The sequence below is a fragment of the Misgurnus anguillicaudatus genome, unplaced genomic scaffold (assembly GCF_027580225.2).
Source record: "Misgurnus anguillicaudatus unplaced genomic scaffold, ASM2758022v2 HiC_scaffold_29, whole genome shotgun sequence".
Lineage (NCBI taxonomy): Eukaryota > Metazoa > Chordata > Actinopteri > Cypriniformes > Cobitidae > Misgurnus > Misgurnus anguillicaudatus.
In genome coordinates, this window is record NW_027395279.1 from 6277782 (window position 1) to 6303961 (window position 26180).

General features: G+C 37.5%; 1 protein-coding gene across 1 annotated transcript; it reads left to right on the forward strand.

The window, feature by feature from the left end:
- The first annotated feature begins 6472 nt into the window (after window positions 1-6472).
- Window positions 6473-25983, forward strand: LOC129436681 (butyrophilin-like protein 2). Its single transcript, XM_073865081.1, has 8 exons — window positions 6473-6983; window positions 8456-8523; window positions 10267-10323; window positions 14142-14198; window positions 14312-14656; window positions 18909-19253; window positions 23340-23432; window positions 25748-25983. Exons 2-8 carry the CDS (start codon window positions 8466-8468, stop codon window positions 25759-25761), a joined length of 969 nt encoding a protein of 322 aa, XP_073721182.1. The 5' UTR covers window positions 6473-6983; window positions 8456-8465; the 3' UTR covers window positions 25762-25983.
- Window positions 25984-26180: the final 197 nt, after the last annotated feature.

Here is a 26180-nt window from a genome sequence, read left to right on the forward strand (position 1 = left end):
AAAGGCAGTGTGTCGCGCCTTGCGTTTCCAAGCGTTTCCAAGCGTTTAAAGCGCTTTTGGTGTGATTAGCCCCTTATTCTGTGTAATTGCAAAGTTTTGTCAGTGAGCCTTCATTAAAAAACATCCATTAGAATGAGTATTGTGTTCTACAAAGGTGGGATGGTTTAGTAATGTTAAGAAAGACAATGTCTGGCCATATGACAATGTCCACAGACTACTGGTTGTTTGGCAAGTTGTTAGGGTCACTGTTAAGGCCAAATGAGTTCAATTTAAGCTGATAATAGTTAGTTTTACTGGCGTTTTACGCAGCAGATGCTATGAAAACCATGTTTTGCCACTCAACAGGGCAAGCTCCGGCGTGGTCATGTGGAAAAGTTACGTTGTTGCATACCCTGAGTTACTCATGTAACTGAAGGGTGTGTGTTTTATATTTTTTCTTAATGCATTATAATGGTATGGTTTTTTAAGGAATGTGATGCTGATGTATGTGTGACGGTTGGAAAACATGGCTTTCAAATAGTTGTTTTAACAATGGTACTTATCTCCTAATAGCTAGCTTGTACAACCTAATAAATAAATAAATTAATGAATAAATTAAAACCTTTTTTTTCGTCAACACTTCAAAGCATGGTAAATCTCATTAATACTCTTTAGTAATATGCTGAAACTTTGAATTGGTTTTCGATTGAGTCTTAACTGCCAAATATGGCCGGCTTGCAATTTTGGCCTCTTCCCATGACCTTAAAATAGTATGTCATACAGAACCGTTTGCCACTGTACGTTAGTATTAACGACGGCAGTGGGGCCTCTGGCCTTAGTCAAACGAGTTCTGTTTCCGTTTCTAAAATCATCAACTATATGTAATACACTTAACCAGCAATAGTTAGCCTGTCCGGAACCTAGCTGACTAAAACCACACTACTGTGTGACACTTGTTTTCTATGTGAACGGCCCCTACGCTAATAAGATTTTGTTTCTCTCTCCCTGTCTCGTCCTTGATCCCGAGGACGAGACAAACAGATCCAGTTCCGGTACATGTGAAAGTCGGCACACAACTGATCTACTAGCTGTTCTTCAACGTGATGTCCAGCTGATGCCTGACCAAAGACCACCGGCAGAACCCGCTTAATCTCCGCTTAATCTCCGCTTAATCCCCTTCCTTTTCAATGTGTATATATATATACCTCCCAAGGGTTTTTTCCTCCTATGACTTTTTTTTACTTCCCCGGCTAAAATTCCGGGGTTTTTTTCTCCTAGGGGGTTTTTCAACCCGGGGAGGCAGCCTTTTTGGGCTTAACTTCTATACGTTACATTAGTAATACGTTTGCTTATAATGTTGATTTATAGCCGTAGCAAATGTAACTGCTTGTGCTATCGTTTATTATGCTGTGCTATCTGTCGATTTTCTGTGCTTTTCACTGCATCTATTATGTAAAGCTGCTTTGATACAATTACCAAATTGTGAAAAGCGCTATATAAATAAAATTGAATTGAATTGAATTGAATTGTGAGTTTTTTGGAGCAGTTTTCTCTTGTCCAAAATAAAAATTATGATTACAGCACAGCAGTGTCAATCTGTGTTTTAATTCTGCTTTTGGTTCTTTATCATCTGTTCTCTGAGTCTAATTTGTGGAATGAACCTCAAGGGCCAAAAAACTAAATCTGCTTAATGTTGGATGTCGACAAATCACGTTTGAGTCTTAACACAGAACCAGACAAACCTGACTGATGAGTTATCAGACACAATAATGTTTCCAAAGAACTTAGAAAATAATTTCACACGGGTTAAAGATAATAAGTTACATTGAATGCTCTGAATAATAAACATATTTGTGACCTGAATAACTAAGACCACCTTTACACCTGCATTGGTGTAAAGATTCAGGTGTGTCAGGTTACCCAATCTCAGGTGTAAATATGATAAAACTGTTTTATATTTAAATCACAAAAATCACATCTGAGAAAGGCTCTATAGTACTTCATTGCTGCTGAAAATATAAATTTGTCCTGATGAGTGAGGCAGTAAAGGACCACCACCCACTTACCTGTCAGTCAATCACTGAGCAAAAACATTTAACCATTTAATCAGAAACAGAGCATTTACAAGATTGTGGGCCCTATTTTAACGATCTAAGCGCATGGTCTAAAAGGGTGTGTCCAAACCATTTTTGCTTTTTTACATATCAAAGAACTGTGGTCATATAATCACTATACTAAAATACTTTATTGATAAAGGGATAGTTCACCCAAAAACGCTCTCTCTCAGGGGTTTTAAAGCTCCCGTGAAGACACGGAGAGAGAGAGAAAGTCTGAATGCTAAGACTTTGTACTGATACCTGCCCCTCCAACGCTAAGCAAAGAAACGGTCTGTGTCGGCCGGGGAAGTATGGAGACATGAACTCGCCGCTTTCTTGGGTACAATGAAGTAAGGGCTGTAAAACCCTGACCTCATCTTGGCTGAATGGAGCGGCTCAATCGCGTCCTTCACCACTAGGACAGCAATCTCTGCACGTAGTACGTGCGCGTTGGGGGCTATCACCATAGTGAAGCTCACAAATTTGGGGGGAGCCGGGCAGGTTGAGGCGGCGAAATAGTGGAAAGGGCTGGGCTCCGACGTGGCATGATGGTCAGCTTTTGGGCGGCCGAGAACTTTGTATGAGGCTCTCGACCACATAGCCGAAATGGCTGGTCTAGGAAACCGGAGCATTCAAAAGACGATCCTTGTCGACCTCCTTCATGCCCGCAAGACACAGCAAAAGATGACATTCCTGGACCACCAAGGGTGGACATCGCACGTCTGACAGCTTGTGTGGTGACCTTGGTCACACGTGGTGCCAGGTCAGTGACCGCACAGTGTCTGAAAGACTGCCGAATCGTGACCTCTCTTGTGCAGGTCCCTCCGTGCCCTAGCCTGGAGAATCTGCAGAAACGCCATGGCATGTAGGGCAGAAGCCTCCTCCCCACAAGACTCGTGGCCCGTGACGGAAGGGTGTCTGGTCCCTTGGGATGCCAACGTAACCCTTTAGCAGCTCCACCGTCAAGAGAGGTCAGAGGAGATGGCTGAATGGTCGGTTCCGGGAGAAAAACTGTTTTTCAATGGCCGCGTCAACCATCATGATCCTTGGGAAAGAGAGGTACAGGTGGGAGCTGTCTTTGCGGTCCCCAAAACCAATCATTGACGTGAGATGGATCGGTGGGAGAAGAGCTCTTCACTCCAGTCGACCGTCTGCGCAGTCCAAGCGAACATGGCCGGCATCTTGGAGTCGAACATGGGCTCCGAATCCCTACCAGCAGGAGGGAGCAGATCCGAGTCGCCATGCAATATAGACGCCCCCCTCTCTCCGATGCTGGGACAGACACAGAATCCTCGTGAGGACCGATAGAGAATGAGAGCGACGTAGAAAACGCGCCACCAGTTTTCAACAGGACCTCTGGCTATGGATCAGGGTGCTGAGAGCCACTCGACAAACCAGCAGACTGATTCACCACTGTTATATGGAGATCTTCTTTCTGGAGTTTTGCCACCGCACCTTTAACTGGGCTCCACCACAGAGGGGGGGGGGTGATGTTCCCGGATGCACGAAACCCTTCTCCACAAATCTAAGAGGGTCATGTTCACGCGTGCGGAACACTAACCCTCCATGAACCCTCAGACACGAGAGACAACAATCGTGGCCATATCGGTGAACCATACATCTGCCACATCCAGAATTACACGGACAAAATTACATCTTTAAAAAGACGCACTCGCTGTGACACGAGAGAATGGCTGTCTTTAAAAGACACAAATTCAACTCGTGCTGCTCTTTTAAGGAAATCACTCTTTAATGCTGTGCTGAGTTGATGAAGCACACAGGGGATTGCAACGTGCACACTCAGACTCAAGTTTAAAACGGAAGGTAAATAGGTGGAAGTCTGCGCGCCTCCGCTGAAGTGCTCTTTCTCCAACAACCCCAGCATGCAGCGTATCCAACGAGCAGAGAGAGAGCTTCTCAATAGCAGATGATCTGCCGGCTTTCGAAGCGAAAAATAGTGATTTGATATTCGCACCTGCCTCTTGTTAAATACTCGCATGGCGGTGCGGCGCCGGATGCAAATACCTGCATGCCAAGTTCATTGGCGTTTTTAAAAGTAGATTCCAATTCGTCGGTCACAACGTGACGTCGTAGTGACCGACTGAAAGGGAACTCATGAAACTAAAGGCTGTGTGTTTTATATTTTCTCTTTTTGGTTATGCACTATAATGAGATTGTTTCTAAAGGAATTTGATGCTGATGTATGTGTGACGGTTGGAAAACATGATGTCTGTATGTTGTTGAGTTTCTTTGCAGCAGTTTTTCTCTTGTCTAAAATAAAATTATGATTACAGCACAGCGGTGTCGATCTGTGTTTTAATTCTGCTTTTGGTTCTTTATCATCTGTTCTCTGAATCTATTGTGGAATGAACCTCAAGGGCCAAAAACTAAATCTGCTTATGATGGATGTCAACAAATCACATTTGAGTCTTAACACAGAACCAGACAAACCTGACTGATGAGTTATCAGACACAATAATGTTTCCAAGGAACTTATAAAATAACTTCACACGTGTTAAAGATAATAAGTTACATTGAATGCGCTGAATAATGAACATATTTGTGACCTGAATAACTAAGACCATTTACACCTGCACTGGGGTAAAGATTCAGGTGTGTCAGGTTCCCCAATCTCAGGTGTAAATATGATAAAATTGTTTTATATTTAACATACTGAGAAGGGCTCTATAGTACTTAATTGCTGCTGAAAATATAAATTTGTCCTGATGAGTGAGGCAGTAAAGGACCGCCACCCACTTACCTGTCAGTCAATCACTGAGCAAAAACATTTAACCATTTAATCAGAAACAGAGCATTTACAAGATTGTGGGCCCTATTTTAACAATCTAGCGCATGATCTAAAAGTGTCCAAACCATTTTTGCTTTTTTACATATCAAAGAACTGTGGTCATATAATCACTATACTAAAATACTTTATTGATAAAGGGATAGTTCACCCAAAAATGAAAATAATGTCATTAATGATTCACCCTCTTGTCATTCCAAACCTGTAAGACCTCCATTCATCTCTGTTTTAGATTTAGTCTGATAGCTTGCTGACCCTTCATTGAACATGTATGAACGTATACTGTCCGTGTCCAGAAAGGTAATAAAAACATCATCAAAGTAGTCCAGGTGACATCAGTGGGTTAGTTAGAATATGTTGAAGCATCGAAAATACATTTTGGTCCAAAAATAACAAAAAATATGACTTTATTCAGCATTGTCTTCTCTTCCAGGTCTGTTGTGAACCGCGTGCACGATACTATAGTGACGCTGCTGATGTACTATGCTGCTGACGTGTTATCTGCTGCGCCCAAGCTTTTTTTGCGCTCGAGCTTCGTTTACAGTCTGAGGGACACTGTAAGTTTGAAGAAAAAAAATCGTCAGCAGCGTTGTATATCAACAGAGTCACTGTGCACGTGCATTTGCAACAGACCCGGAAGAGAAGACAATTCTGAATAAAGTTTGTTTTTGTAATTTTTGAGCCAAAATGTATTTTCAAGTTTAGATATTTACAAAACTCATGCATGTCTTTTGCAAAACACTAAACACAATCCGCAAAAGTTAAACACAGTTATTGTCAAGTAAACACAACATAAGATTGTGCTTTTGAGTCAACTCAATACGGATGTGTTTTAAACTGCGGTTCATCGACTGGCCGCTAGAGGCTAGCTCCAAAAGGCAGTAAATTCCGACATCAGGCACCGCCTACTTTAAGCTTCAAAAACGATCTTCAGAAATCGTCCATCTTTTTTTACAGTCTATTGTCAAAACAGATACAGGATGGTAAAAGGTCGGAAGACCAAATCCTATCCAGATAGGAAATGTTTTCCGTCTTGTTTACAGAAATGTTTCGCGATGTCCAGCTGGGATTAGAACACAACGCATCTATTTCCGCTAATATCTGATTCATGAACGACTCATTTTAATTTTAATTAACGATTGAAACTACTGATTAGTACAACACTGAAATCATGAGATGTCTGTCAATCAGTCACTCAAAGCCAAATAATTACAGCTTTTTTTGCAAAGAGGGCAAGAAATGATAACAGCGAGAGTGACAGGTATTTGTGTCGTATAAATTTATGACCTATTTATAATGTGGTGGAGGTTGTAAAACTCTTTATTGGTATCTAAAATGCTTCTCATTTTATTATCTACACAAAGAAGGATAAAAGAGAAACCAGAGAGTATGTGCTCATATACAACATGTGTTTTGTTATCACATTTATTTTTAAAATAATCTGTAAAATAGTTGCACACTTAAATACACTTTGTCATTATCTGTCCTGAGCTTCTACTTTTAAAGATACAGTATGTATTAATTTAGTTAATAACAAAACCAGCAGTAATCCTGCATTCTATTAATTATGCAATGTAATAAATTTGTTTATACATTCATAGTCTTACAAATTCGACCGGCCCTTTAAGAGCAACCATAATGCTGATGTGGCCCGGGATGAAATTGAGTTTGACACCCCTGAGGAAGAGTATGAGGAAGATGTGATGGATGAGGAGTGTGAGAAAATGTGGTGGATAAAAAAGAAGAGTATGAATAAGAGGTGGTGGATGAAGAGGAAGAGTATGAGGAAGATGTGGTGGATGAAGAGGAAGTGTATGAATAAGAGGTGGTGGATGTAGAGGATAAGTATGAGAAAAATGTGGTGAATGAAAAGAAAGAGTATGAGAAAGAGGTGATGAATAAAGAAGAATAAGATTCTTTCATGAGGATTCATGACTGCAGACATAAAAAAATGTGCAGAATGATGGGTGGAGCCACGTAAACACTTCAGGTGTATAAGATCATAAGTGAAAGTTTTTGTTCAATCATCTGTCAAACTCTCATGAACTGAATTTATTGAGATACTTTAGATGATTCTGAACAAACCTCATTTTGAGCTGAAGGTAAGAATGATGAATTAACTGAGCCTGTTTAACATTAGTGTTAAAGTTTAATACTATTACAAATGATGATGAAGATTGGAATCACTGTATGTGTCCATTGTGAAAAACATGTTTGCATTACAGGAAGATAAGAAAAGACTATATTTTTCTGAGGAGGTAGTAGAAAGATTTCATTACATGAATATGCGCTTTTGTGTTTAGCAAGCAAACCTTTAAATTGTTTGCTCATTTATCGTAAAGCTCTGTACTGTATGTGTAGCCTGGTCCCACTGTTAATACGTAACTTGAAAAAACAAGTTTTTGTTTGTTTAATAGATGCTGAAGCATACAGTGTTGGTGTTTTGATAGCTACAAATGTGAAACATTTACAAATCTTTCATACCATAACAACTGCTGTATAATTTCCCTTTAACCATTTAATATATATATATATATATATATATATATATATATATATATATATATATATATATATATATATATATGTATATATATTAAACAGACAGAGAAGCGTAATCACAATAATTTATTTATTGTGAAATTTCGAAAGCAGACGATGTGTTGCAGCCACAGTCCTCTCTGGAGTTTATAAAGTAACAGAGAAGTATAAAAGTTATTAATCCACAAATATGTTATTTCAGCTTCTCTCTGTCAAGGCGCACATTTCAAATTTCAAAAGTACCTCGAGTAAAAGGTGGCAATGTCCAGATGTCGCAAATCTGTGATGTAGTACACAAGATCCAATGAGCGTTTGATATCCCTGCTGTAAAACAATGTGTGTCGTAAAGCATCTTGAGGCAATTTATTTGAATTTGAATTTATAGGAAACATCAAACATGATATTTGACATTACGGTCACTGATGAGAATTGACATCAAGATCGCTGAATAAATTGCTGAATTACTGTTCCTTGCAATCGTATACAATTTAAAGATGTGGATTACAGCAAATGAATAAAATGAACATCTTTTGTGTATTGGTGTAATTATTGTTGCATAGGAGAAAGCACATTTTGTGTGTCATGGGAAACAAACTAAATATTGCCAATTGGTTAAATAACAGAAATGTTATTCATTTTAAAGTTTTAAAGTGTAGTATTTAATGGGGTGGTTTCCCGGACAGGGATTAGACTAGTCCTAGACTAAAACATTTTTAAGAGCTGTCCAAATTAAAAACAACTTGCACTGGCATACCTTAAAATACATCACTGCCCTTTGCTTTGTCTCAAAATACACACAGGTAATGTTTTTAGTAAGGCATGTTTGTTAAAACTAGTTATATTTCCTGATTAAACTAAGGCCTAGTCCTGGATTAAGCTAATCCCTGTCCGGGAAACCGCCCCTATATTGTGTAATTCTCTGAAAGTCATTAGATAAATTATGAATAGTAATACGTAAAAAACAATGGCTTCTCTTCTGAAATTTGTGTTTGTCTGAAAACATTTATTTTTTGTTTTGTTATATTTTTAACAGTTTTGGAGTGATGGGGTTCATTTGTGTGACTCTGATGATTATTATTGGAATCATAGATATAAAAGCAGGTAAATATTCACACATTACAACAAACCAATGGGAGGAAGTTGTGACTTAGTGGTTAGAGAGTCTGGCTTGTAGCCTGATGGTTGCTGGTTCAGTTCCATGGCCAGCAGGAAATGATTGAGGTGCAGAAATTACAGAATGCTTATAATGATCATTGTTCTAGACAAGGCCTATTTAATTAGGCTCATAGGGTTGAAACCCTATTTTATTTGTATGGAATTTTATTTTTATAATTTTTCTTCATCCGTGAAACAGATCGTGCAGACCAAACAGTTAGGCCTAGAGACTTGAGACTTGGCCAAATGGTAGGTCTCATTTGTGCGGAAAGTTGACAGAGTGTCACCCCAATCAGCCTATAGGGGGCGCTACAGCGATGGCAAACGTGTTGATGCTCATAACTTCCACAATTCTTGTCCGATTTCATTTCCGTCATGAAAAATGTTCCGCTATTTTCGATTTTGTCGAAAAAATAAAAACGAACTAGTCCTAGTTTTTTTGCTCGATCGGAATCGTTTCAGTGCTAAAATGTTTCTTGGAGTTCGAATATCAATAATTATTAAAAAAAGTTTAACTTTCGACTCACAGTCGACATGCTACGCCCAAACGTCTGAATTGTGCGCAGCCACTTGGACTTTATTGGCTATAACTGTGGACAGAAATGAAGTATCAACATGACACTTTGTACTTGTGATGAAAGTCATACCCTGAGGTTGCGTGGCTCATTTTGTCACAGCGCCACCTAGTGGTCAGACGAATCATTTAAATGCTTATAACTTAGGCTGAGTTTGACGTATTTTCATGCGACTTTTTTCCTTAGAGTTTTGAATTGTTGCCGAGTCCAACGATACCAAACATGCCAGGTTTCGCCTTACAGTTAGCCCTGTGCAGCAAATAACACAACGCAAATAACTCCCCAAGGGTTATTCCGATCGACTCTAAACGACCATAGGAAGAATAATGCATTACCTTCTGAACAAAAAGTTCTATTGGTGTTATGTTAAAATTTCCATCAGAAATGGCAGATATTCCCCCCCCCAAAAAAACCCAAAAATTACATTAATTTTTTTTGTGTTTTTTAGATATAAATACTTATAACTCGGCAACAAAATGACATTTTTTCACCAAATTTGATACGCTGATGTCTGAGGCAATACAAAAAAATGTATGCCTGCACCACTAGTTGGCCTCATAATTGAACAAAACCTTTGAGATTGAGTAAGCCCAATGGTCATACAACTGTTTCTTTACTAAAGTGAATAGCCGTGATACTAGCTAGATGTAACACACTCATGACCTGAGGTTGCATGCATGAGTTTGTCATAGCGCCACCTAGTGGTTATTTGTTATTTTCACTTAAAAATATTGCAACCTTACATCTAAAATCATGAGTCATCATGGATTATGCCTTTCATGGCTTGGAGTATAATCATTGGTGGATTGCAATTCACTCCAAAGCAACCAATGAGAATATCCTAGCAACCATTTAGCAAGAGCTGTATCTCTGTATCAGAACATCGTAGAGACATGGGGTTCAGCTCTTTTGACTCATTAACACTATTTTAACATTTTGTGACCTGAGTTTTGCCACTGCAAGCACCACAAACATTTCCTTCAGTGTTCTGTTTGTCAATGTTCTGTGATAAGAGGGGGAGACATTTCACTGAATGATAGCACATTTTTTGCTGATAACTTTGAACATGTGTGTTTGGTAGCTTATTTTTCATCATTTATTTTTTACAATGCAGCAAATCTACACGGGCATGCCCTTAAAGGTCTTAAGGTCCCAAATCGCTTGAACCCAGGTAATCGCTGCTTGCAGATATATTTTTCACTCTTTTGACTCATTAACACTATTTAAAAAAACTTTTGACCCGAGTTTTGCCACTGCAAGCCAGGGGCGTAGGCAGAAATTGTATTTTGGGCGGGCTGGGGCAAAAGTGAGTGGGCCTATAGTTTATATTAGAATAAAATTACTTGAATAATAATTAAACCTTAGAGTAGAAAAAAAAGAATAGACAAACTGCAAAGCAGTGACATCTTTACTTTGCAATTTTCGGCAAAGGAAATAATAAAACACTGTCTAAACATGTTCAACCAACACAGAGCTCAATAAAGGCTGGAGAAACCAGGCCAGCATAGACAATAAACTGTCTTATTCAGGCTAATCAGCAGTGCAAAAACAGTTCACCTGAAATAAAGTAGGCTAAAAGTAACAGAAAATTGAAAAAATGAAAACTCTCAGCAGAGCACGGTTTGAAATAAATAAACTCATAGCAACTCATTTAAATTAAACAATGTAAGTTAACCTATAAGGCGTACATCTATACACAACACACTACTTAGTTAAATCACTTCAGGAGCAAAAATAAGGAAACGAGTTAAACAACAGGCCTACCTTTGTTGTTTTCATTCTACAAAACAAGATGCAAGCGGTTTAATGTTGAAAACAGAAATGATCTCATTATAGGGAATGTTAATGTACGTCACCGCAGTGTTGCATTATGGGACGTGGGCGCCATGTTTAGAGGCACCGCGCGACCGCTATGCCATTTAATTGTGGGCATGTTAAGCTAAAACTAGGTAAAATTAAAGAAGAACGGAAGAAATCGAGAAGTTGAAAGAAAAAGAGAAGGGACCCTATCGGGAGAAACTAAATGCTACTGCCAAAAAACTTTATTTGGACAAATAAACAACATAGATCCATATGATTTAGCAGCCCAAGACTGGATTACGGATCCAGACGCACCACCTCCGCTTACATATCTGGTCAATTACCTTGTTTTTGCAGGACTTTATTTACACTTTGCAGGAGTTTAAGAGCTATAAATCCCTTCAAGCTTATAGTAAGGTGACACTTCTTCTTTTGGAGTCACCAGCTATTTACTGACAATGTGTTAATACCTACGTATCTTAATGATTCTATAAAATAATTTCTCCGTTGTATTCTGTGCGATGAATCAACCTTAGAGTAGTGCCGCCCTGGCCCATTACTGGCTACGCCCCTGCTGTAAGCACCACAAACATTTCCTTCAGTGTTCTGTTTGTCAATGTTCTGTGATAAGTGGGGGAGACATTTCACTGAATGATAGCAACTTTTTTGCTGATAACTTTGAACCAGGGGCGTAGCCAGTAATGGGCCAGGGCGGCACTGGCCCGCCCACTTAACTCCCTGGCCCGCCCAGGAAAGTTTCATCAAAATACACTTTTAGTTTATTTTTATTATTCAAATGTATTTAAGAAAATATATTAATATAAACCTGATTTATCGTTGACTGGTGTGTGTTTAATTTGCTTTCTAAATAAAATGGAATTGTTGAAGCAAGTTGTAGGAAGCCGCCGGAACGTAATTGGTTGCTAGGGGTTCTTCTGACAGGTACTGTAGACTTTGTGGAAGCGGCGGGCTTAGGCAGCCAGCCAGCTAACTTTGCTAACTGCGTTTTTTAGCTAATATTATTAACATTGCCACAATAATGGCTAAAGTTTCTTTAATGTGTTATTTAAAAACGCAAGTGTTGAGGAAGAAGATACGCCACTGCCTCCATCTGCCGAGTCCTACCAGCGCAGTTCTTCAGACTCATTAACCCACAAGAAGGCTAGTCAGGCACTGGTTGTGCCGGTTGCCGCTTGCTCCCTGGCGGCAGTTCCAGTGCTCTCTCCCGGTCAGCCTGACACAGGTTTACCCGCCGATCTAACGGCAATTGATAAACCACCCTCACAACCCAATTTGAATCCATGACTCGATTACTCGCCTCAAAAACCTGTGCCTTTTGTTTTTTGAGAAAAAAGTCTGTGACTCTTTGGAATATAGGGAATGTGGAGTTGACGTCACGCGGTGTTGCATTATGTGTAATCCGCCATATTTGCAGGCACGCGTCCTATCCCGCTGTATTTGAGTTCATGTGTTGGAGGTTGTTTTTGTATTTTCTGTCGAGATTTTAATAAACTTCGATATGTTTGGTCAGTTCTGCTCGATCAAGCAGGTCAAGCGATCGTTCAGGGAGGAAACTGAACAACGGAATACGTTTTTCCAGCTTTTATTCGTGGAAAAAACAAAGGAAGCCGGTGCAGGAGCTGACGAAAAGACGCCGGATCGCGTGGTTTGCCTGCTGCAATCAGGAGAAAAACCTTTACTTTTCAAAAAAAATCCCTGCATCAGCGAGAGTGTGTTCGCTGCATTTTCAGTCATTCAGTAATTTGTGATTAATAAAAGCAGAACCACTTAAATTGTCTTGTTTTTATGCTAACACTGTCAAACTAACTTGCAAATGTAAGTTATTGATTGATTCATTCATTTATTTCTGATCACCCTAACCACATGAGTTATAAAAATAAATATTTAGACAATTTTGACGATTGTAACACATATTTTTTATTAAATGCAACTGCTCAAACCCACTGCTTGTGACTCTTTAAATAACAACGTTAGCTAAATATTTAGCATTTTGTTTGTTTTAATAACTTGGCCAAAACAGAAGTGCCATCTTTTGAACATGTGTTGATTCATCGCACAGAATACAACGGAGAAATTATTTTATAGAATCATTAAGATACGTAGGTATTAACACATTGTCAGTAAATAGCTGGTGACTCCAAAAGAAGAAGTGTCACCTTACTATAAGCTTGAAGGGATTTATAGCTCTTAAACTCCTGCAAAGTGTAAATAAAGTCCTGCAAAAACAAGGTAATTGACCAGATATGTAAGCGGAGGTGGTGCGTCTGGATCCGTAATCCAGTCTTGGGCTGCTAAATCATATGGATCTATGTTGTTTATTTGTCCAAATAAAGTTTTTTGGCAGTAGCATTTAGTTTCTCCCGATAGGGTCCCTTCTCTTTTTCTTTCAACTTCTCGATTTCTTCCGTTCTTCTTTAATTTTACCTAGTTTTAGCTTAACATGCCCACAATTAAATGGCATAGCGGTCGCGCGGTGCCTCTAAACATGGCGCCCACGTCCCATATTGCAACACTGCGGTGACGTACATTAACATTCCCTATAATGAGATCATTTCTGTTTTCAACATTAAACCGCTTGCATCTTGTTTTGTAGAATGAAAACAACAAAGGTAGGCCTGTTGTTTAACTCGTTTCCTTATTTTTGCTCCTGAAGTGATTTAACTAAGTAGTGTGTTGTGTATAGATGTACGCCTTATAGGTTAACTTACATTGTTTAATTTAAATGAGTTGCTATGAGTTTATTTATTTCAAACCGTGCTCTGCTGAGAGTTTTCATTTTTTCAATTTTCTGTTACTTTTAGCCTACTTTATTTCAGGTGAACTGTTTTTGCACTGCTAATTAGCCTGAATAAGACAGTTTATTGTCTATGCTGGCCTGGTTTCTCCAGCCTTTATTGAGCTCTGTGTTGGTTGAACATGTTTAGACAGTGTTTTATTATTTCCTTTGCCGAAAATTGCAAAGTAAAGATGTCACTGCTTTGCAGTTTGTCTATTCTTTTTTTTCTACTCTAAGGTTTAATTATTATTCAAGTAATTTTATTCTAATATAAACTATAGGCCCACTCACTTTTGCCCCGGCCCGCCCAAAATAGAATTTCTGCCTACGCCCCTGCTTTGAACACGTGTGTTTGGTAGCTTATTTTTCATCATTTATTTTGAACAATGCAGCAAATATACACAGGCAAGCCCCTAAGGATCTTAAGGTCCCAAATCGCTTGAACCCAGGTAATCGCTGCTTGCAGCTATATTTTTGCATATTGTTTTTTTTAGGAATAAATTTAACATGCTGAAACCACCCAAAACATCAGCAGTTCAGATCTGTTTTCTGTCTGTTACAGATCAGTTTGATGTTGTGGGACCTGTAGCTCCTCTCCTCGCTATAGTTGGTGAAGATGTGATTCTGCCCTGTTCTCTCAAACCCCAAATCAGTGCTGTAAACATGAGAGTCGAGTGGTTTAGACTCGATCTCAAAGTAGTTCATCTCTATGAAGATCATGAAGACAAAAACACAAATCAGCTTCAGTCGTACAGAGGAAGAACTGAAGTGTTTAAAGATGAACTACAGAAAGGAAACACATCACTCAAACTCTCAAGAGTTCAGATCTCTGATGAAGGATTTTATACGTGTTCCATTCAGTCCAAAACTTGGTATGATGACATCACTTTTGATCTCAAAGTTAAAGGTGAGCAAACCACAGAAAACTAAAATTAAAGTCCCACTGTGGGGTGGGGAAAATCAGGTTTTTATTGTTGTTTATACAATATGCCTATGTGGTGTTTTTTTTAAAGCAATAAGCCCCAAGAAGCAGTGGCTTACCGGTAACACTTTACAATAACAGTACATGAATAATCATGTACTAATACAAAGACGCTATTCTTTCTAAATTTAAATCAGTGTTAGCCTACAGAAGATGGTTATTGTGTGAACTGGCTTGTCTTATTATCGAAATGCACATAAAGTATCTGTCTTGTGTTCTTGTTCGTCTTTTAAGCCATTATTACCCCTTCCAAATGTCTTCACAATTTTTACATTTGTCCCTCTCCTTTAATAATACCCATGCTGGTCCATGCTGGTTTTTCAGCAGGGCTGTGAGACTGTGGGCGAGCCCCCTGCTGTCATTCAAACGCGAGCGGGAGTAATTATGAGTTTATATGGACGCGAACTAATATTATCTCCGCTTAATCTCTGCTTAATCCCCTTATCCGTTTATATGTGTATATATATGTTTATATATCTCCCAAGGGTTTTTCCCTCCTAGGACTTTTTTTTATTTCCTCGGCTAAAAAGCCAGTGTTTTTTTCTCCTAGGGGGTTTTTTAACCCGGGGAGGCAGCCTTCTTGGGCTTAACTTAGCTTCCTCTTCTAGACGTTAAATTAGTAATACGCTCGCTTATAATGTTGAGTCATAGCCGCAGCAAATTTAACTGCTTATCCTATCGTGTATTATGTTGTGCTATCTGTCGCTTTTCTGTGCTTTTCACCGTTTCTATTAATGTAAAGCTGCTTTGAAACAATTAACAATTGTGAAAAGCGCTATATAAATAAAATTGAATTGAATTGAATTATGTCGGAGTCGCTGCTTGTTTAGCAAGTAAACATGCTGCACAGTGTTTTGTACGTGTATATGTAAGAACATTCTCTGAATTATCAGAGCAATTCGTGAAATAAGATTGCGCAACTTTCACGCCCTTTCAAAATGAAACTACGGAGATCAGCCGCTTTAATTTTATCAATGAAAGGCTAAAAATAGCGCTGCTCACCGTGTGTTCGCGCCAGAAGTCAGAAAAGACGTAAAACATTGTGTTCAGTACCTCAGATTAGATAAATGGGGCGGAGAGAAGGAGGTCCACATGTGGCTCCACATGTGTGTTTACACTACAAAAGCAATCCGATCGAAAGTGTTTTTGACTATCTTTGAATGCGGTTGAAAGTGGTCGAAAGTGGACGAGCTCAAAAAGTTTTAAACACCGTTTACACCTGGCATTAACGTCGTCCACTTGTGATCCGATCGATTAAACCGCATGTTGCCAAGTGTAAACAGGCTCTCTGTTTCTCAATGAATTGGGTGCGACGCGAAGCTGTCACATTGTATCCTTCCATGTTTCTGAACTTAAGCAGAGTTTTACCATTAGAGGTCTTCACGGAGGACGCGGTTTATCTTTTGAAATGGTCAGTCGGGTCCAGGTCGGTCCTAGTTTAATTACTTCGCATCTCAAGTCTGATTAATATTGTGTGGAAAACTCTAGTCGATTGGAGAAGGGCAAGATGATCAAATCTGCTGTTAAGTTCACTGCTTATAGTGTCAACGATAACATAAAACACTCTTTGTTTGAAATTGAGTTGGACGTCCGCGTCTTGGTCATTTGGTTCGCCAGTGTATAATTCATCATGAAATGATTTGCCTTTTCTGTTGCGTTTCTGTACAAACTCTGTGGAAGAATCAAACTCTGTCGCTAAAAGACGAGCAACAGACACAGCCTTTTCAAACCCATCCTCTCTGTACTGGGAGATTAACTTTTTTCAGTTTGTCAATCAACAAAATAGCTGTATCTAGCGAAATCTCGGCAGACTGCATGGCGATGCTGGCGCATGTGATTTCTGTCAGCATGTCATTCCAAATAACAAGACACTCCATAAACTCCATAGTATGTATTTCATTAGACAGAGCATGTGCCTCTGAAGAAATGTTGCCATCTTTACACTCTTGCTCAAGGCTTTCCAAAGCGCCAAGTACGCCACCGAGCTGATACCTCAGAGCTTTAACCGAGTCCAGCTTTGCTTCCCATTTCGTATCGCTAAGGGGTTTCAATGTTATGTCAATGAACCGTTTCACTGAATGTCCCAGCATTTCACTGATGATGCAAATATAGTGTACAATCTTTGGACAGTTCAGAAAAAAATTCAAACAGGCTATTTTGGAAGAGGCAACATCGCATAATAGCAAATTGAGACTGTGACTCGCACATGGCATAAACAATGCATTTGAATTTTTTCTAGAATCAAAGCCTGTACCCCTTGATGAATCTCTCGCATATTTGATCTATTATCATAACTCTGGCCCTGACAATTCAGAAGGTCAAGCCCTAAGTTTTCCAGAGTTGCAATTAAACTCTTCGGAATGTTTTGCATATTAGACTCAAAGGTTGTGGCCTCCCTCTCGTTAACCTGTAGTCCGGTTCTTTTGAGATCAACTCCGCTCATTCTGTAAATGTCTTGAATGCTGTTCTGTTTCTTCCATGCAGATTTTCAGTTGTTTGTCGCTAATCTGCTGCCCTCCCACAGTGCTAACATCCTAACTGAGACAATCGCGATTGTCATATATTTCCTGCCTGTTCCCGCCGACCTCACCAATATTTGGTTTATTTTTCAAAAAGACACAATTTTTAAGAGAGTTTTTAAATTTTTTTTATCTCTTTATCCTGACTTTTTTGATTTTTCGTTTTTGGGCGCCTGACAAATGCTTCTTTCGGTCCAACGTTACATTTTGTGTCAACGTCATGGTGCTGGTTGAAGAGGGTCACGCTCATGCAGCACTTTAATTAACAATAGTTTAATTTTATTTACAGGGAATTTATTTTATTTCACCACAGTGTTATTATTTAGAATATATGTATGTATGTACGATTAAAAAAAAAACTAATTGGAAAAATTTTAATTGATGATTGTGGGGCCCCCTAGCATTCTCTTGGGCCCATATGCCTTGCATACTCTGCACCATTGCCTCATTGTCACTTTATTAATATATGTTAAGATTTCTGACTCAATAATGACAATGTATTTGCACACACATGTGTGACCCGTCATGGAAACCAGTGACACAAGTCGGCAGCACAAGTTTCGAGATAATGAGAAACTTTTTTTTTCAAAATTTGTGATTTTCGTTTTATTGCAGAATTTGTTAGTTGAGATCCCGAAGAAGCCTCTCCATGTTTGAGATAGCAGTTTTTGTATATTTAAAAGCGTACATTTTGCGGTTGAAATAGGCTTGTTTTTCCGGAGATTCTAGCGTGCAGAGGGGGGCGTCATTGTCTGTGTGTATTTACTTACTGGATAAGTGGCTTGTGTTTTCACCCCCGTTATAAAAATCTTTGGAACACAGTTTAAGATGTTTTAACATTAGATTTAGTCGAGAGCTATGTCTCCTCCATTGAAAATCTATGTACAGTTTCCATGTCTATTTCCACATCTCTAAAGGACTTCACATTTTCGACGGCGGTGTTTGGATTTCCTTTTATACTACCTCCTTTGAAGGCGGGTTCATGTGTTTAATGGAACGTAAATTACCGGAGTTTAATCTCATATACCCTTACATGTTACGATGTAAATAGTCATCAGATTGTATATTATATTCTATTACCAGATGGTCATGCGAAATCTGATGGAAACAATAGACTATATATCTATATTTCATGGATTATACGCATTTGTGGACAAAAAATGGTCATTGGATGATTCACACATCTCACACGTCATCATCTTCCTTTATTACAACATGTTACAGTATTTGCTTAGGTTTTTATATGCTATGGAATAAAACCCTCATGTAAGTTATATATCTATGATGAAAATGTCGAATTTGATTAAAGGAGGCATTTTAAACATCCAAAAAACAGTAACTAACATGTTTATGATCCTGTGAGCGCAACTTATCAAACAAGCTAAGCGCTAATGATTCAAGAGCAGGTAAATATTCACACATTACAACCAACCCATGGGGGGAAAGTTGTTACTTAGTGAATAGAGAGTCTGGCTTGTAACCTGATGGTTACTGGTTCAGTTCCATGATTAATGTGCAGATATTACAAAATGCATATAATGGTCATTTTCTAGACAAGGCATATTTATTTTGGTATATTGTTTTTTAAGAATAAATTTAACATGATGAAACCATCAAAAACCTCAGCAGATTTCAGATCTGTTTTCTGTCTCTTACAGGTCAGTTTGATGTTGTTGGACCTGCAGCTCCTCTCCTCGCTAGAGTTGGTGAAGATGTGATTCTGCCCTGTTCTCTCAAACCCCAAATCAGTGCTGTAAACATGAGAGTCGAGTGGTTTAGACTTGATCTCAAAGTAGTTCATCTCTATGAAAAACATAAAGATAAAAACACAAATCAGCTTCAGTCATACAGAGGAAGAACTGAATTGTTTAAAGATGAACTACAGAAAGGAAACACATCACTCAAACTCTCAAGAGTTCAGTTCTCCGATGAAGGATACTATACGTGTTTCATTCAGTCCAAAACCTGGTATGATGACATCACTTTTGATCTCAAAGTTGAAGGTAAGCAAACCACTAAAACTAAAATTAAAGTCCCACTGTGGGGAAAATCAGTATTTTATTGTTTTTTATACAGTATGTCTATGTGGTGTTTTTAATATGTTTTAAGACAAGCCATGTGAAAATTCATCATTCAACACCACTGCTGAGCATGGGTGTTGTAATGCACATTTGGTCCCCCTTCCCAAATTCCCAAATAACCCCCCCCCCCCCGAAAAATGTTGTGTTAGCTCCATGAATGTACAAGGATTCTTGATTGTTTTAGTCTCCTTTAAATTTTTATATACAGCATGACTTTGACTGTACCCCCCCTTTTGATAGCGTTTAGCCCATCTGTGCAATATATAAGGTAGCGGAGCTAGAAGGGGTGTCCAAATTTAATGCTAATTTCATTCCCTGTTAATCAACGCATTTGTTTCAATGTGAGGCAGCACAGCACATTATTAAAAACAAATATTAAGAGAATGTTAACATTCGTTGCAATTTTTACATAATGATTTTATTGTAGGCTTGAAGAAGAGGGTGCATATTTGTCTTTCTCTGGACTGATTAAAGTCCATGTTTATAGATTGGGCTTTTTCTCTTTATACTGTTTTACAACAAAACTCCATGCCATGTTTTTATTTTTGAAGTTATTTTTTTGTATGAAGATGAAGACTGTATTGGACTGGACACCCGCCATGAACTTGAAAACGCAACAAGCATCGTGTGCGCGTCACAGTCAACAGTTCCGACCCAACAATAGCTCACGCACAGAGCTAAATACCCTTCGAGATGAGCCACAGATCAAGTTATAAAAATCCACATGGGTGGCTTTGTAATTAGCAGACAACAAGTGTAAAAAGAAGTAGATAAACGTATGCTTTCATTGTCAGTTGTGCTCCTTTATATGTCTGGCAACCCGAAAGGGGGGGACCGTCTCCAATATTTTGAATTTAGACTGCGATACCAAGGCTAAAATACTTTTTTGCCAAATAATAAAATAATTTAGTGTTAAGTGTTAATTCATAGAATTTAGATTTCCTTAATAACTATTACTAATGATAAAATAATGCAGCTAACACTAGATGTTTTGTTTCATTTAACAGACAGTAAATTACACTTTAAAAAACATTGGGTTAAAAATAACGCAATTTGGCCCATCAAAATCCAAACTGGGTTGTTTTAAGCCCAATGACTGTGTAAATATAGGACAGAGTGTGCGCTGGGCTAACTTGACCCATCAAGTTGGGTTGTTAGTTTTAACCTATTGGTTTTGTTTTAAGGATAGTTTCATTTTTATTTAAACTATGGGTTAATTTTACTTTATAGAGTATTTTTTTATTTTTTACTTTATTTCAGTAAAAAAAATTACTTTATTGCAGGTGTCAAATGCAACGCATTAGAAACACATGCCAACATGCTATCCTCTTTACTTTTTTCTTAATAACATTACATTTGCTGTAAAACAGTTTACCTCAATCAAACCTATATAAGAACTAAAACGAAAACACAATAAAAATACATCTATAAACATTTATTTCACCAAAAAACAAACATTTAGTGTATTCTCTTGAGAAGTGCTGACTGGAGTCTGTAATGATGATGGTCCAAATAGCCTGCTGCAGATAACTTAACAGTGGGGTTGATTGGACTCAGTTGAGGTGCAGGATAAGCAACTTTTAACTTTTTACCTGCACACAAGATGTTCAGAAATGTATCGCGAGAGCTGCTTAAGCAGGTTATGCAATGGATAAAAACTTTATTTTTAATTATCTATAATTATCTGCTATTACAAAGCAGATTATGTACGTTTACATGTGATTAATCGCATCACGCGACCATAATGACCATAGCCGTGCATGTAATAACTTTTTATGTCATGTAAACTGGACTGTTGTTACACATTTGCTTTTTCTAGTAAACAGTAATGGTTTTATGGATAAATATATTAATACCAACCATGTTTATCCACATAAATCTGTCTGTGTAAAACCGCAGCCTCTCCACACCTGAAGTGAATTCAAACAGCACCAGCATTTGGGTTGATGCGTCACGGGCGGGGTGCAATCATTCAACTGTCAGTGAAAACAACCCAAATATTAACCCAACTGAATGGGTTACACCAAACTACCCAAACAACAACCTAGTCTATCTAGTAGTCTAGAGTTTTTTCACATAAAACAATATATTGATTTAGAAATTGTAAGACACTTTTTGTTTAGAGGTGTCGTATGCGAGAAGGATTAATTGACAGCTGAGCAACAAAAGGCTTGCATAATGAGCTGCATAATGAGCCTTTAGGCAGGAATCTGAGAGTGAACTACAGTAAAGAATGTGAGGAAAAATGTATACATGTTTATTTGAGGTTTATTAAAAAGTTAACAATATAATCAAAATAGAAATGAAGGTCAAAGTGGGACATTTTTAGTTTATTTGGAAACAAACCCTATTCAAAAACTTAACTTGTATAAACTAAGAAACTGATAAACAACAGATCTGTAAACTTCATGTGGCTCATGTTACCATATAACTTTATGTCCAAAAAGTGTGAATATGTTTTTCCACTTTATAGTATGTAGTGATGAGAGGGATGCAGACCTGCAAGAGAATTATAAACAGCTGTTAGCATAAATTGTCCACAGAAATACCCTTACACACATGATGTGTAAATATCACTGATAGGACTACATTCAGATAAACTATCATGTACCTAAACTAAATTCAGAACATCTCAGATAAACATCTGCAGTGATTAGTTTTATAAAAATCTGTTTTCAGATGCCCATCGCCTGATCGTCTAGATTCTGTTTTTAACACGTTTCTGTAAGCGCGTATGAACTTTAAAAACACAATGCATATGATGTCCATGTGCACGAGCTCGCGCCTCCGCGTAAACAACGCGGCACTTGTAAAAAACAGTGTCGCGTGTAAAGCGCAATGTATGGATTTGCGTTGCATGTAAACAATATATGGAATCATATTACAGCACACACTTAAAAGATCCTGCAGTGCAGCCTTACTGAAAGTTGCCATGAAGGATACGAAAGTGAATTACTGTGTCTAACACTGTACGGGATGTAACAGTTATCCGCCATTAAGTGACTTCACGTGTCCTTGTTTGTAAACAATGTGAAAGTTTTTCTATCCGAAAAGTGCAGTCTGCTGAGGTCACTTATGTAGGCTGAACTGCACAAGCCATAAGCATATTACATGATAGCAAATATAAATGACATACAGTTACTTCAGGAATCCTCCTCCATTGCGTATTCCATTGTTCTTCTTCTTAGGTAGCTCAATGTCCAGAAATAAATGAAGATATTCCTTACATGTGTGTATAAAGTTAATCATCCAAACATGCGGTAAAGTCTTTAAATCTGATAAAACTTTACGCTTTGGTTGTCATTGTTTGAACTGTTCGTCTGTTCATTATCACCGCATTAGAGATAATGAAGTCAGCCAGGAAAAACAGTACTCTCTTTACTTCAATGCAGATTATATAAACAGGAAATATTTGTTTTCGATTATATTTAGCTTGTTTAAAAGTAGACATTTCAGGCTTTTTTTGGACATGTATATCATGTTTGTGTGATGAGTATTCACTGAGTTTCAATTGATTTTTATAACGTGTTTTGAGAGACAGCTGGCGGAGACAGAAATGTCTGGATGCGCACCCTGTTTATTTTCTTTATTTGACAAAAACACAAAGATCTGTTGTTATTGTGAATGTACACAAACTAAAGAAGACCCTTCACAGTTTTAAATTATGTCAAACACGTAAGTGTATGATTATTAATGATGGAGTATTTTAAGTTGATTCTGCCATGATAAGGAGAAAACACGTCAAAACGCAGCGCCATGAAACTGTACAGCTGTGTTTAAAGACAGGGGTCTGTTTTAAGATGATCATATTTAACATCAAGAACGTTTGACAGTCTCAGTTCTGCTGTACAGTTTTGTTGTAGTGAAACATCATTTGCACAGTATTTGAGCTAAACTATACTGTATCTTTATTATTGTTTATATTTATGATCAAATATTAAGATATTTTTGATTCTTAACAATCAGCCATTTTATAAACAAAACAAACACAACAGTTTTGTTTTACAGGTGAATTGTTTAGGTCTGGGAAGACACCAGTGATCTGGATTTTATTTGCTGTTTTGATCGTGGTAATCGCTGTTTTAATCTACTGTTGCAAAGGTAACATTCACATTTGTTTTTCTATATATCTGTTACAATTGTTTAAACATTAGGAATGCTGTGTACAATTCATATTAAAGTTTTTGAATAAATGATTTTAGTATTTTTTAACTAGTATAATTGGCTGTATTCTTGCTTAAAATTTTAACATGATTAACATTTTTGTTACAAGTTCTCAATAATTTAAGTTTAAAAAACATTTTCCCCCTTATTTCAGTTTTTTATTTCGGTTTTTATAAGTAATCATCTCATACGTTTGTTCTGTAATTTCAGATATCCCTTCATCAATGTAGTTAACAGACTTATTTTTATATATGTACATCACATAAAAATGATAAAAAATGTTTTAGCAAATACCATTCACTTAAGCATACTATATCAGTGTTTTATGTAAGCAATAAGGTACACTGTAAAAAAAATCCGTTGAATTCGCAGCTGGGTTGCCGGTAAATTACCATAGAATTAAATACATGTTTTTTCCTGGCAACATTTTGTTCAAAGTTAAATGAACATAAAACATTTACAAGTTTTTGTCTTTACAGAGTAAAACTAAAAAAAACAGCATCAAGCAAAACATGCTGGGAAAAAAAATCTGAAGCAAAAAAACAGAAAAAGGTTGATGATGATTTCTGGTTCCCAGAATGCTTTGCATGAGGCTGTTATTGTATTGTTTTATTCTGTAAAGATAAAGACTTGTTAATATTTAAAATGTATTTAACTTTAAAAAAACTCTTGCCAGTAAATAACATAAATTTAAATCTACGGTAAATTACCGGCAACCCAGCTGCAATAACATTGTAATTTCTACTGAATTTTTTTACAGTGTACGAGAGGCTGTGCTGTATCGTGAATAAGTAACGGCTGAAGGGCCGCTTCGCGTCGTGCCTAACAACGCCCTTCAGCCGTTACTTATTCACGATACAGCACTTGCCTCGAGTACCTTATTGCTTTTATAAAACGGTTACCACACAATATTAAAGTAAAAAAAAATTAGTGCAACTTTCATGAAGTTAAATCAATAAAAGCATTCCTTCCGCTAGAAAAAATAGTCCCTGACTGCGAACAACAACATGAAAGCTCAAATAAAAACAACAAACTGTTCTCAGACTTTGTCTCATTATATGCTTATGTGTTGCTAAGGGTGTTGCTAAGGGCGCAGTGATATTAAATAGAACCGTTGGGTGAAGCGGTCATAGCAGTGTTTTATCGTAAATAAAGCACACCTATTGACCAATCAGAATCAAGGATTGGAACTAACTATAAATTTAAGCTACAGAAATTAGATTTTATTTATTTTTAATTAAATACAGTTAATTGCTGTTATTGGTTGCAGTGCTTGCTTCAAATGACACAAACATATATTGTTAAAATCTATGTAAAGATCAATAAGCAATACATTTCAACAAAATAGATTTAACCAGATATTATAAAATTTTCACAGTTTTCATTAACACATTTTTTTTTATAAACATTTGTACAACATAAGTGCACAATTTCATTTAAAAGACCACAAGGAGGTTAAAAGAATAAACAGAACTCAAAATAACAAAAGACAGGATTAACTTAACTCATTCCCCGCCAGCCTTTTTCTAAGAGTTGCCTGCCAGCATTTTTTTTGTAATTTTCACAAAAGTTTCAAAATGCCTTCCAGGAAAATGTTCTTCTATAAATATATAAACATACAATACATCGTATAAAAGAACAGATCATCTGCTTTCACCCAAACAAACAAAATGATGAAAAATTTTCGTCCTATCTTCATTTGTTCTCTTTTTATAACCTCTTAAATATGAGTAGGTTTCTTAAAAAAATATCAAATTTTGAGCATAAAGCTGAGGTAAATGGCTTTTGATAGAGATCACATTCATAACGATTATCAAAACATATATAACATTTTCTATGCTGTTGAAATGAGTTCAGCTTTTTAGGTAGTTTTAGTTTGTTAGGTAAGTACGCCACCAAGTGGATAATAGCAAAATTTAGATTACCATAGAAAACCCAATGCTGATCTCTTGAACACCTGTCCTACGTACACAAACACTTAGTTGCAATATTTATCAGCTTGTAAAAACCCGTCAGGCTTTCATTTTTTTGAACTGTTATGTTGATCCTTTAAACTTATCAGTGAAATAAGGCATTGATGGTAAGGATTACGCTATATGTACAAGTTCTGAGTCTATGAGATGCTTTGTACATATAATTATATTTCCTGATCATATTGCAATGTGATTGCTCTGAGGTATAATATAGTGTTTTTCTGATGGTTTAATAAAGTCTGTTAAAGTCTCTTTTTCTCTCTCTCTCACTCTCATTAGGCAAGTGTTGTTGAGCTCCTCCAACACCGTCGGCACCCAGATATGGCGGAGCAACTGGCACCAGGCCTTAGTTGTTTAATTCTTGAAAACTTATGTTAGTCTGGGCACCCATATGTTATTATATAGTGTTAGTATTGTATCAACCTCATTACTGTATTTTATATTCACTTCACTGTTGATGGTGAAAAGATCTGTATACAGTCATGCCAATAGACAGCAACATACATTTACATGAGTTGTTCCCTTTCAAAAGCTACTCTCAATGCTGCGCTGCTAAGCGCTATGGGGAAACACCTTTATCGTTGACCCGCTGAATATAGTGTGCAAACACGTCAATGAAATTGACCCGGAGGTATTATAGCCTCGGTTGATGATGACATCAAAGCGCACGTGACGCGAGGCTATAAATAAATGAACACCAGCTGTGTCTCGT